Source organism: Neoarius graeffei, chromosome 4, assembly GCF_027579695.1.
Source record: "Neoarius graeffei isolate fNeoGra1 chromosome 4, fNeoGra1.pri, whole genome shotgun sequence".
Classification (NCBI taxonomy): Eukaryota; Metazoa; Chordata; class Actinopteri; order Siluriformes; family Ariidae; genus Neoarius; species Neoarius graeffei.
In genome coordinates, this window is record NC_083572.1 from 81,832,538 (window position 1) to 81,846,550 (window position 14,013).

At 41.2% G+C, this 14,013-nt stretch overlaps 1 protein-coding gene across 1 annotated transcript in view; it reads right to left on the reverse strand.

The window, feature by feature from the left end:
* Nucleotides 1-14,013, reverse strand: part of glmnb (glomulin, FKBP associated protein b) — a 34,714-nt gene that overhangs the window by 10,056 nt on the left and 10,645 nt on the right. Inside the window, exons 5-14 of the mRNA XM_060918338.1 lie at nucleotides 13,616-13,868; nucleotides 13,327-13,429; nucleotides 13,072-13,250; nucleotides 9,555-9,608; nucleotides 9,433-9,463; nucleotides 9,224-9,313; nucleotides 7,000-7,041; nucleotides 5,480-5,553; nucleotides 5,258-5,342; nucleotides 4,625-4,734 (exon numbers count right to left, since the gene is read on the reverse strand). Coding sequence (XP_060774321.1) covers nucleotides 4,625-4,734; nucleotides 5,258-5,342; nucleotides 5,480-5,553; nucleotides 7,000-7,041; nucleotides 9,224-9,313; nucleotides 9,433-9,463; nucleotides 9,555-9,608; nucleotides 13,072-13,250; nucleotides 13,327-13,429; nucleotides 13,616-13,868 — 1,021 coding nt within the window. The remainder of the gene's footprint in view (nucleotides 1-4,624; nucleotides 4,735-5,257; nucleotides 5,343-5,479; nucleotides 5,554-6,999; nucleotides 7,042-9,223; nucleotides 9,314-9,432; nucleotides 9,464-9,554; nucleotides 9,609-13,071; nucleotides 13,251-13,326; nucleotides 13,430-13,615; nucleotides 13,869-14,013) is intronic.

The window sequence follows — 14,013 nt, forward strand, 5'->3', positions numbered from 1 at the left end:
ACTGTCTTTTGTCTTTGATATCCTGTTTGCACATCCTCTAAATCGGTGCCTGTTTTTGACCACGATTTTCAATCATGTTTTGGATCTGTCTGTCCTGTTTCTTATAAACTCTTTCAACTGCATTTGCATCTGCTTCCAGCATCTACCTGATATTAATGTGTGGAAACACACCAGCGGCATGGTGTAGTGGTTAGCACTGTCACCTCACAGCAAGAAGGTTCTGGGTTTGAGCCCAGCAACGGATGGAGGCCTTTCTGTTACCCCTTTTCTACCAAATCAGTTCCAGGGCTGGTTCGGGGCCAGTGCTGGTGCTGGTTCACAACTCGTTCAACTTGCAAGCCAGCTGAGAACCAGTTTGCTTTTCCATAGCTCGGGGTGCTAAGGGGAGCCACATCATTACGTCACTGTATACGTCAGTTATGTCGCTGCATTTGCATAAACCTTGGCGCAAACATCGAAGCAACAACAACAACAACAATAATGGATGACTTTGCGTTTGTACAGCTGCTGCTTCTGGCTTTACGGTGCTTCATTGGGATCAGAAAACAGCAGATCCAATATGTTTGTGTTGATCGACAGGTTTTGAGTGGATGGCGATTACGTTCTAGGAGACAGGTAGCAACCTAATAACGTTTTGACTCTTACTTACACTGAATGTGATTTGGTTATGTTAGCCTTTGTTATGAGCTAATGTTAGCCGGTGTTATGTTGGCTTTGGCGGTCTTGCTATTGTTGTTGGTCTTAACAACTCCCCCCCCCCCCCGCTGACATAAGCGGTTCTTTCCTCTGGCCCAGCAGAGAGTTGGTGCTAGCCTGGAACCAGTTTTTCTGGCCCCAGAGCCAGTTCTTTGTCAGTGGAAACAGAAAACCCGGTTCCAAACTAAGCACTGGCCCCGAACCAGCCCTGGAACTGATTTGGTGGAAAAGAGGCATGTGTGGAGTTCGCATGTTCTTCCTGTGTCTGCATGGGTTTCCTCCCGGTGCTCCAGTTTTGCCCACAATTCAAAGACGTGCGATTAGGTTAACATGGGGCAGCCATGGCCTGAGGTTAGACTGAAGGGCTCTTGAGCAAGGCACCTAACCCCCATCTGCTTCCCGGGTGCTGTGGCATAGCTGCCCACTGCTCTGGGTATGTGTGTGTGTGCTCATTGCTCACTTGTGTGTGTTCACTGCTTCAGATGGGTTAAATTTCACTGTGTGCTTGAGTGTTCATGTGACAAAGGCTTCTTCTAAAAATCATTTTTTAAAATGAGTAAATAATTTACAGTGGTGCTTGAAAGTTTGTGAACCCTTTAGAATTTTCTATATTTCTGCATAAATATGACCTAAAACAACATCAGATTTTCACACAAGTCCTAAAAGTAGATAAAGAGAACCCAGTTAAACAAATGAAACAAAAATATTATACTTGGTCATTTATTTATTGAGGAAAATGATCCAAAATTACATATCTATGAGTGGCAAAAGTATATGAACCTTTGCTTTCCGTATCTAGTGTGACCCCCTTGTGCAGCAATAATTGCAACTAAATGTTTCCCGTAACTGTTGATCAGTCCTGCACACCGGCTTGGAGGAATTTTAGCCCATTCCTCCATGCAGAACAGCTTCAACTCTGGGATGTTGGTGGGTTTCCTCACATGAACTGCTCGCTTCAGGTCCTTCCACAACATTTTGATTGGATTAAGGTCAGGACTTTGACTTGGCCATTCCAAAACATTAACTTTATTCTTCTTTAACCATTCTTTGGAAGAACGACTTGTGTGCTTAGGGTCGTTGTCTTGCTGCATGACCCATCTTCTCTTAAGATTCAGTTCATGGACAGATGACCTGACATTTTCCTTTAGAATTTGCTGGTATAATTCAGAATTAATTGTTCCATCAATGATGGCAAGCTGTCCTGGCCCAGATGCAGCAAAACAGGCCCAAACCATGATACTACCACCACCATGTTTCACAGATGGGATACCATTCTTATGCTGAAATGCAGTGTTTTCCTTTCTCCAAACATAACGTCTCTCATTTAAACCAAAAAGTTCTATTTTGGTCTCATCTGTCCACAAAACATTTTTCCAGTAGTCTTCTGGCTTGTCCACATGATCTTTAGCAAACTGCAGACAAGCAGCAATGTTCTTTTTGGAGAGCAGTGGCTTTCTCCTTGCAACCCTGCCATGCACACCATTGTTGTTCAGTGTTCTCCTGATGGTGGACTCATGAACATTAACATTAGCCAATGTGAGAGAGGCCTTCAGTTGCTTAGAGGTTCCCCTGGGGTCCTTTGTGACCTTGCCAACTATTACACACCTTGCTCTTGGAGTGATCTTTGTTGGTCGACCACTCCTGGGGATAGTGTTGCCACCTGTCCCGGTTTTTCCTGATTGTCCCGGATTTTCATGGTCTGTCCCGGAAAAAAAAATAAAAATCCGGGACAATGAATGTCCCGGTTTTTTGTACATAATGGGCAAAATGTGTATTTCAACTTGCGAGCCAGCTGAGAACCAGTTTGCTTTTCCAAGCTCGCCGTGCTAAGTGGAGCCACGTCATTACGTCGCTGAATACGTCATTACGTCACTGTATACGTCAGTTACGGCGCTACGTTTGCATAAACCTTGGCGCGAATATCAAAGCAAAAACAACACGGAAGAAGCAGCAGCAACAACAACAACAACAATAATAATAATGGATGACTTCGCGTTTGTACAGCCGCTGCTTCTCATCGCCTAAAAATGGCGATCTTTCACGGTCTTTTTATTGTTGTTGGTCTTAACAACTCCGCCCCCCCGCTGACGTAAGCGGTTCTTTCCTCTGGCCCAGCAGAGAGTTGGTGCTAGCCTGGAACCGGTTTTTCTGGCCCCAGAGCCAGTTCTTTGTCAGTGGAAACAGAAAACCCGGCTCCAAACTAAACACTGGCCCCGAACCAGCCCTGGAACTGCTTTGGTGGAAAAGGGGCAATGGAGGATGCTTGGACTGATAAAAGAAACAGACTCTCTGTTGCAATGGTGAAGGCTGAGCTTCAAGTCAGGCTAAACTTTCAGTTGTCCTGTACTGAGTTCAAGACATTCATTGAAAATCAGCCAGGACTCATAGCAGCAGCAAAGAAAAACACCAAATATAAATGGAAGATTAGGTAAGGTTTTGGTGAATTAAATGAAATAGTGTAGTGTAGTACATACTCCTGTATGTGCCCAGTTATATCAGTTACATGTCCTCCTATGTATTTGTTTAGCCAAGAGCAGCAGAGGCACAGGCAAGCACAAGCAAAGCACACACCACACTCTAAGCAATCAGGTAAGCTGTTTGACACTACACCTTACATTGTTACATTCAGGTATTCTTAGATACAATGAAAAATTAATTATTTATTTTTATTCCACATAAGCAAACAAACAGAACTTAATTACAGTATGTATTCCCCTTTTACCTGTGCCCACTACTGCCCCAGGTGTCCACAACCAAAAACTGTTGGAAATAAACCAAAATAATGAAGACCTGCTATATTATGTAAAGCAATTAACTAAACAAATAACTAGCAAAAGCGTCATTTTTACTAATTAGAGCAATACAATTTCAGCATAGAAGGGCGATTTTTGTCTTGGGTTAGATGTGCGAAGGGCGTTGTTGCTTACAAGCAAAAAGGTCGGTTGGATGGTCGAAATGTCCAGGATTTTTGTCAGACACAGGTGGCAACCCTACCTGGGGAGGGTAACTATGGTCTTGAATTTCCTCCATTTGTCCACAATCTGTCTGACTGTGGATTGGTGGAGTCCAAACTCTTTAGAGATGGTTTTGTAACCTTTTCCAGCCTGATGAGCATCAACAATGCTTTTTCTGAGGTCCTCAGAAATCTCCTTTGTTCGTGCCATGATACACTTCCACAAACATGTGTTGTGAAGATCAGACTTTGATAGATCCCTGTTCTTCAAATAAAACAGGGTGCCCACTCACACCTGATTGTCATCCCATTGACTGAAAACACCTGACTCTAATTTCACCTTCAAATTAACTGCTAATCCTAGAGGTTCACATACTTTTGCCACCCACATATATGTAATTTTGGATCATTTTCCTCAATAAATAAATGACCGAGTATATTATTTTTTGTCTCATTTGTTTAACTGGGTTCTCTTGATCTACTTTTAGGACTTGGGTGAAAATCTGATGATGTTTTAGGTCATATTTATGCAGAAATATAGAAAATTCTAAAGGGTTCACAAACTTTCAAGCACCACTGTAAAAGGTTAGCAAGGTGGTTGGCCAAGTATTTAAATAACTCTGATACTTATAATAGTTCTTCTCTACATAATCAACATTCACAAAGATCTACCCCAGAATTAGAACAAGTTGGCCATGTATATCAATCAGTAGCTACTGAATCTAATTATTTGTGTTGTATTGCATTCTAGCAGATTCGGAGTACTGTCAAATGTCAAATTGTTGCCTTGAGAAACTAAGTTATATCGTACGGAAGCCTAAGGTTTACACCACAAGTCTCACCACACCAGATCATATCCTCATAAGACAAATAAATATTATGTGAAAAGCCACCGTTTATATTTTGTTTGAAAAATACAAATAGAATTGCTTGGAATGACTGAAATATTTAGGACACAAGCAAAAACTTTCCCACCTGTCCATCCCATGCAATAAGTCCGTCTCTGGGCCTTGAGGTAAACTCAGAGTGTCCCTCAGGAGCCCTAGCAGTAACGTCCCCTTAAACCAGCTGTCCATCCGTTCTGACTACAGATACAATTCAGATCATGGTAGAGTAAGAGCAGAAACAATGTCGTTTTCTCCTGTTAAAAATATTCTCAGTAACAGAAACCCAAATATATCCAATATTGTTTGGCATTTGTTTAAAAAAAGGTTTCTTGTAATCTGTGTATTAATGTTCTTTGTAGCAGGACCAGCGCTTTCTGAAAGGGCTTTAGCATATTGGTATCTGCATTAACATGAGAGCATGTTTCAAGGAGACAACAAAGCACGCAGATAAGAACATCTGACAAATTCTGTAACTACAAAAGTAAAATCAGAGCAACTATATGCTAAGTAAGATACAATTCAGTGTACAGTCTGTGGAATCGAGAAAGCTCATGGAGCTTATATTTTTCCAACTTACAGCCATTATGAGAAACAACAAAGTGTTTCTGACAACTTCAGCTCCAAAAATCTATCAGATTTGCTAAACACATGTTTCACTTTGATAATTGAAGTGACAAATGTGGTTTCTCATTATGAATCATCAAAATGACCTGCATCTCACCCTACTTGATTTCTCTACTTGATTTTTGATGTTTGTGAGAATGACACTTTCCACCCCTGCGTGCTGACTGGTTTTCATTACACACCTGGGAATATATAAAACATAGAATTAACCAGTTTACTTCAATTTAGTATTTCAATGTATTTACAACTGTAGAAAACATGTTCTGTCATATATTCTCAGTATTCTACATAGGTGGAAAAAGTTGCATTATAGAGATACCTGAAGAATTTATGCTTGGCTTCCCCATTAAGTTTCTCTATAGAAAGCTGAAACACCACAAGAGCTTTTCCTTTCTGAAAAGGCAAGATATAAAATATTACACGGTTGCACAAAGATATGAAGTTTATTTTCGAGTGGTGAACATATTCACAAGTAAGCGAGCGAACAAGTGAAAATATTTTCAACATGAGAAGATAAACTTCATACATTCACGCAACTGTGTAATGTTCTTTATATTATATGGATGCATCCACAAAAATAACACAAACTAATCAAAAAATTGTAACTTTGAACAGGTTCACCATTTTGACAACGCGTGTCTAGTCAGCAGGAAAACACTGGGAGTGACGTCGACAGTGTGAAAGATTGGAAATTATTATACATACAGGACACGTTTTCCATGGAATAGAAACATGTATTCCATTCTCTTTTAGCAGGTTTCATTCATTTGGTTTGATAGCATGCAATATTGTTCGCATATCGCTTATCTTATGTGTATTATGTCACTCTACCCAATGGAGAATGAGCGTTGAATATGGCTTATTATATTGCATGGTTGTCGAGACAACATGACATCACTCGTCGGAGACATAAAACTTTCACACTAGCAAGCGACAGTGACAATTTGTAAACAAACATGGCCACCAGGTTTGCTTCATTAAAACAAGATTTTGAGAGAATTTTGGCTGCCAGGTAGCTTCGTTGTGTATAGCTGTAGATGTTGATTTTAAAAGTAACTCAGTAAATTACACAGGGAAAATACTAAAAAATAAATTATTAATAATAGTAATAGTATTTGGCTTGACTGCGCTAGTGTTGGCCTTCGGTAACACTACACCAGCTGGAAGGTAACTGGACTGCCACGCTAACAGCACTGAGTCACAGGTAAGCTAGCGTCGGCTTTCGCTAATGCTACTGCTACGCCGGCTGGAAGGTAACTGGACTGCCGCGCTAACAGCACCAAGTCAAAGGTAAGCTAGCATTGGCCTTTGAGAATGCTGATATGAAGAAAGTATGTATAATGATAACATTGGCTGGCTTTTTTTCGTAGTCTGTCAGATATACTCCATTCAGCTAGCATGATATTGAACTCATCTTCGACTTGTTCAATCTCATGATAGCTGAATGGAATACATCTGAAATACCACTCAATGCCAGCCAATATTATTTAAATATCACTCAGATCCGTGATGTATTTAGTATGAAAAATACAAGTTTTTCAACACAAGAAGAGAAACTTCATATCTTCAAGCCAACGTGTGATCTTTTTATTATATAGACACATTCACAAACAAAAAGTATCCAAATTTATCAAAACACTTCATCGATTTGCTCACGAGTGACATAGAGATTTATGTCACAGTTTTGGTTTTCCATGTCCTAGATGTAGCTGACATGAAAAATAAGAGTGGCGTATTTCCCAGTAAAACATTTATGTCCATATAATATGAATTATTACAATCTTGGATTACTCAGGTACATTCATTGAAATACATAAGTAGTACTTGCACCACACTTACCAAATGCTGGATAGGACAGTCAGTCATCATTTGAATTAGGTTCTGTATCATGAAAAGCAAAAATAGATGATTAAATAGAGCGTCAAAAGTTTACTTGTTTAAAGTAATTTTAAACATCTCAGTGTCACTGTTGGGTTTAGAAACAGTCCACCAACCAAAAATATCTAGCCAACATCAACATTTACACTGAAAAAGGCCTAGAGTCTGACTTAAAAACATGTTGTGACATTTTAAAGATATCTATTCATTGATATGGTGAAGCCTTCTGGTTTATTTTTTCATTTATCTAAAGAAGAGATCTTGGGTGTCAGCACTTTGAAACAGTCAGTAAGTTTTCCACCATGGGAACATTTTCAGAATAGACTTGTCAAGAATGCAGGCAACAGATGAATGTAAAAATAGAAAGAGGGTTTATTCAGGCAAACAAATCCAAATCATAGGCAAGAATCAGAATCCAGAAACAGGCAAAGGTCAGGCGAGGACCAAACAGAATGTCAGAGGCAACATCAAAAGTCCAAAATACAAAACAAAGTCAAACCAGAAGCAGCCGAACAACAATAGAAAGCTTGATAAAGTCAGACACAAGGAACTGCACATATAGATCACAATGAACTGTGAGTACTGAAGTCCTTAAAAACTGTGAGCGCTGATGATCATCAACAGGTGAATGCAATTAGTAATCAGGGGACAGTGGGTGTTGTTGTCCATGGAGGCCATATTTGAAGGTTGCTGTGAATTTTGGGAAGTGGAGTCTTGAGTGCAAGCGGGTGCAGATGAAAAACTGTAACGTTGTTGTTGGGGGGGTATTATTTTTTAACTTCAAGAGACAGAAAATAAGAAAAGCTGGTGAGGGAACAACTGTTTATCTCATCTCATTATCTCTAGCCGCTTTATCCTGTTCTACAGGGTCGCAGGCAAGCTGGAGCCTATCCCAGCTGACTACGGGCGAAAGGCGGGGTACACCCTGGACAAGTCGCCAGGTCATCACAGGGCTGACACATAGACACAGACAACCATTCACACTCATATTCACACCTACGGTCAATTTAGAGTCACCAGTTAACCTAACCTGCATGTCTTTGGACTGTGGGGGAAACCGGAGCACCCGGAGGAAACCCACGCGGACACGGGGAGAACATGCAAACTCCACACAGAAAGGCCCTCATCGGCCACGGGGCTCGAACCCGGACCTTCTTGCTGTGAGGCGACAGCGCTAACCACTACACCACCGTGCCGCCCACAACTGTTTATAGTTGCCATAATGTAAGTGATAACAGGAACTAACTATTGTGTATTGTGTACATTCCACAACATTACTTGTATGACATGTCATCCATCCATCCATTATCTGTAACCACTTATCCTGTGCAGGGTCGCGGGCAAGCTGGAGCCGATCCCAGCTGACTATGGGCGAGAGGCGGGGTACACCCTGGACAAGTCGCCAGGTCATCGCAGAGCTGGCACATAGAGACAAACAACCATTCACACTTATATTCACACCTACGGTCAATTTAGAGCCACCAATTGCCAACAAATAAATTGTATTTGTTGACAAGTTGAGGTGGTACACTTTGGCATGTTTGTTGTTGGAAAATACTCAACGTTGGGGTGGTAATGGTCCTCTGCTTTGTGTTAATTATTAAAAGCAGTGATGCTGGGTTGAAAAATTTCATCAACCAAAAATACCCAGCCAAAAAAATTTACACAAAAAAGGCCAAGAGTTTGATTAATACAAACTATGCATGCTAAAACTGCACAACTACGGTACAAGGTGAACCTACAAGTCAGCATTCAGTGTTTAAAACCCCACCAGCACTGCTTTGCCTGATACACTCGTACTGCTGTGCTAAGAACAGTCCACCCCCTACATCAGGGGTCTTCAATCCTATCCGCAAAGGGCCGGTGTAGCTGCAGGCTTTCATTACAGCCAAATTGGAGGCTCACTTGATTGTTGACTGGAGACGAGGGTGAAATGATTAAACAAGTGAAATCAGGTGTAGCTCCTGCTTGGTTGGAATGAAAGCCTGCAGCCACACTGGCCCTTTGTGGATAGGATTGAAGACCCCTGCCCTACATGATATCTGATCAGCAGTGGTCTGATGCAACAGTCAGTAACTACCTACAAAGTTCATCTAGATGGTACATGTACAAGATAACTCAGTGTAACACTTCACAACTCTTTGAATCTATTCTGTATTGAATGGCTGTACAGTGATTGTCTTACTTGTGTAACTGTATGAAAACTCTTCAGCTCTAGCAACGCTACTGGAAGACTGTTGTCCAGAACTCTCTCCAAGCTTTTAACATACAAGTCCTTAGAGGACAGAAACAGTCCAAGTGAGATGCATAATAAACTAATTTTCACTGATCACACAATATGTTAAACTGGCATGCTGAAATAATCTGCACTGCTGGGTCATGACCTCATCTTACCAAACCTTTCAGGATCCATGGTTCATCTTTTCTGTGAGAAACAAGAAAGGTTATTTAGCTGAATGTAAGGCAGGCCACTGTTACTCATACAGTGTAAAAAACACTTTTTTTTGTCAAGTTACCTGCTCAATAAAATGTTGATGTACTCCATGTTACACTGCAGGACAAACACTGGACTAAAATTACAAAACGAAAGGCAATATTAGAATTGAGTCAGAACCCTCATCCCCCCTCCCCCCATCTCTTACACCTCTTCATGTAATTTCATCTCACTAAAGTATAAAGGTGACATGATGGTGTAGTGGTTAGCACTGTTGCCTCACAGCAAGAAGGTTCTTGGGTTCAAGCCCAGTTTGCATGTTCTCCCAGTGTTTGTGTGGGTTTCCTCTGGGTGCCCCGGTTTCCAAAGAAATGTGGTTAGGTTAACATGGGGTGGTCTTGGGCTGAGGTGCCCTGGAGCAAGCCACCTAACCCCCAACTGCTCCCTGGGCGCTGTAGCATGGCTGCCCACTGCTCTGGGTGTGTGTGTGTGTGTGTGTGTGTGTGTGTGTGTGTGTGTGTGTGTGTGTGTGTGTGTGTTCACTACTTCAGATGGGTTAAATGCAGAGAGGAGTTTCACTGTGCTTAAGTGTACATGTGATAAATAAAGTTCTTCTTCTACAATATATACAGTACATTTCTATAGCAATTATATCTCTTTGTGCAACCTAATTATAGTGCAATATACATTTCAACATTCATTATAGTGCAATCCTGTACAGGGTTGGCAAGCTGGAGCCTATCCCAGCTGACTACGGGCGAAAGGTGGGGTACACCCTGGACAAGTCGCCAGGTTATCGCAGGGCTGACACATAGAGACAAACAACCATTCACACCTATGGTCAATTTAGAGCCACCAATTAGCCTAACCTGCATGGTTTTGGACTGTGGGGGAAACCGGAGCACCCAGAGGAAACCCACGCGGACACGGGGAGAACGTGCAAACTCCACACAGAAAGGTCCTCATCGGCTGCTGGGCTCGAACCCAGAACCTTCTTGCTGTGAGGTGACAGTACTAACCACTACACCACCATGCCACCCATATATATATATATATATATATATATATATATATATATATATATATATATATAATATATATATACTGTGTGCACAATTATTAGGCAAGTGAGTACTCTGACCCTACCATTATTTCTATGCATGTTTTCCAACCGCAAGCTAGATACACTTGAATGCTAATTGGATTTAAGCATTCTCAGGTGGTATTTATTTGTGTAATGAGGGAGGGTGTGACCTAAAGTCATTAATACCCTATATTAAGGTGTGCATAATTATTAGGCAGCTTCTTTATCTCAGGCAAAATGGGCCAAAAAAGAGATTTAACAGACACTGAAAAGACAAAAATTGTAAAATGCCTATCAGAGGGATGCAGCACTCTTGAAATAGCTAAGCTATAGAAATGTGAGCACAAAACAATCAAACGTTTTGTTGCAAATAGTCAACAGGGTCGCAAAAAATGTGTGGAGAAGAAAAGACACAAATTAACCACAAAAGACTTGAGAAGGATTAAACATGAAGCTACCAGGAACCCATTATCCTCCAGTGCCACAATATTCTAGAACTGCAACCGACCTGGAGTGTCCAGAAGGACAAGGTGTTCGGTGCTCAGAGACATGGCCAAGGTAAGGAAGGCTGAAACACGACCACCACTAAACAAGACTCACAAGTTGAAATGTCAAGATTGGGCCAAGAAATATCTGAAGACAGATTTTCCAAAGGTTTTATGGACGGATGAAATGAGAGTGACTCTGGATAGACCAGATGGATGGGCCCATAGCTGGATAATTAATGGACACAGGGCACTTTGACTCAGACACCAGCAAGGTGGTGGAGGGGTAATGGCATGGGCTGCTGTTATTAAGGATGAGCTAGTTTGACCATTTCAGGTTGAAGATGGGCTTAATATCAACTTCCAAACCTACTGCCAGTTTCTAAAAGATACATTCTTCAAGCAGTGGTATGGGAAGAAGTCTGCATCATTCAAGAAGGCCATGATTGTTATGCAGAACAATGCACCATCACATGCACCCAAGTACTCCACTGCTTGGCGAGCCCACAAAGGCCTTAAAGATGACAAAGTAATGACATGGCCCCCTTCCTCACCTGACTTAAACCCTATTGAGTACTTGTGGCCCCTTCTTAAGCATGAGATTTACAGCGAGGGAAGACAATACACCACTCTGAATAGCATTTGGGAGGCCATGGTTGCTCCTGCACAAAAAGTTGATCGTCAACAAATCAAAAAACTAACAGACTGGATGGAAGGCTCATGGCAGTTATTGAAAAGAAGGGTGGCTATATTGGTCACTGAATATTTTTGAAATGCTAGAAGTGTTTATTTGTTAATTCTGAGTTGTTTATTTGTTACACTGAAAATTAAAATAAACAAGTGAGATGGGAAACTTTAAGCTTTTCATTTAGTTGCATAATAATTCTGCACACTAAATGTTGCCTAATAATTCTGCACACGTATATATTCCCCTGAGAAGGCCTAAACTCCCCTTTCCTTTGTTAATCATTCTGGTTTTAGGTTTATTAACAATTTAGATTGACTGAGAGCACTGTATTTGTTCAACGATAAAATTAATCATCAGGAATACAACTTGCCTAATAATTGTGCACACAGTGTATATCTCATCTCATCTCATTATCTCTAGCCGCTTTATCCTTCTACAGGGTCGCAGGCAAGCTGGAGCCTATCCCAGCTGACTACGGGCGAAAGGCGGGGTACACCCTGGACAAGTCGCCAGGTCATCACAGGGCTGACACATAGACACAGACAACCATTCACACTCACATTCACACCTACGCTCAATTTAGAGTCACCAGTTAACCTAACCTGCATGCCTTTGGACTGTGGGGGAAACCGGAGCACCCGGAGGAAACCCACGCGGACACGGGGAGAACATGCAAACTCCGCACAGAAAGTCCCTCACCGGCCCCGGGGCTCGAACCCAGGACCTTCTTGCTGTGAGGCGACAGCGCTAACCACTACACCACCGTGCCGCCCATATATATATATATATATATATATTCCATCATCATGTGTATATATATATATAATTTTTTTTTCTGCAGAGCATGCCATCATCCCATTCTTATTTTCTTTTTATTCAATTTATTACATTCTATTTTACTCCCTTTCCTTTTGAAACACCACCACCACTATCCTCACGACCTATGGAGCATTGCTTTAAGCATTTCACTGCATGTTGTACAATGTATGATGGTGTATGTGACAAATAAAATTTGAATTTGATTTATTTAAATTTGACTTTCAAAAGGTTTCAGACAATATGTTATGTTTTTCCAATCTGTTTAGTGATTTTGGGAGAATTTAGCTGGGATTTGAAACCAAATTTCTAATAGCTAGCACAGAACATACTTGGAATGTGTTTTTAAGCATAGAAAACATACAGATTTGCTATTATATTTAAAAAAAATATGAAGTTGCTTTAAACAATTTTAGAACTCAGAAGGAAAAATGATGTCTTATGCCAACAGGTTTGCTAAAGTCATGGCACGGTGTTGGTCAAGACAAAAAGTTAATCTTAGGAAATCTTAGTAAACGCATCCTACCTGAAGACAGCAGGGAACAGTTCAATGGCAATAAACTGGACGAAGAGCAAGTAGGCCAGGCAAGCTCTTGATTCAGAAGAGTGAATGTCATCTTGAACAACTCTCTCATCTTCTTTCCTTCTTAAGGGATAGTAGAACAGGAGTTTGGGCAGAGGCTCCTGGATAGCTGATAGAGTAGTCTAGAATGAAAAGCATAAATGAGAAAGTAGAAAGCACCTTCACATTTTTATGTGGAAATGAGCTTGTGCAGCTCACCATGATCCCTCTGGCAAAGTTCCAAAGGGGAGAGTTTTGGGACGTGTGAGCCTCCCTATCAAGTTGTGCTTCAAGGAGAGGTTCCCTCAGACTCTCCATGCAGCTACATGCAAAATGCATACAAGTTCGCAATTAAGGCTTTGAATAAGAAAACTAGTATCTTGTGTCATCTTTCTTTCAGAGAAAATTGAATAAGAGAAAGAAGTAAGGTGAATGTAACACAATATTCTCTTTAATGTCTTGTAAACATTACTGTAAAGATTCTAATTACAAAGTTATGAAAACCTACAATCTGAGAAGCACAGTCCTCAGTCTAGCATGATACGTGTTTGTCACTGGACTCTTTGCATCTTGATGTTTGACTTCCTGCACAAATGGCTGTGCAAAGGTCAGCAGAGCCGTGCAGCAGCGACCGAGACCGTGCTCGTCTTCCTCTTCCTGTTTATGCGTATATGGTACTGGCAGCTTCGAGATCTGTTTTTGCAGAGCATCCAAGATCAGGCCCAACAAGGCAGGCTTTGAATCACCAAGCCTCATCAGCACTGTAGGGGGGGATTAGTATCAGACAAATCAGTACTGTAATTACATCTGAAGACTGCAGGGGGAGGCACATTCTATCATTTCCTGTGTACATGTTTATGAAACGTTAAAGTTCATGCTCGTTTGGCTAGTCATTGTAAGACGGTT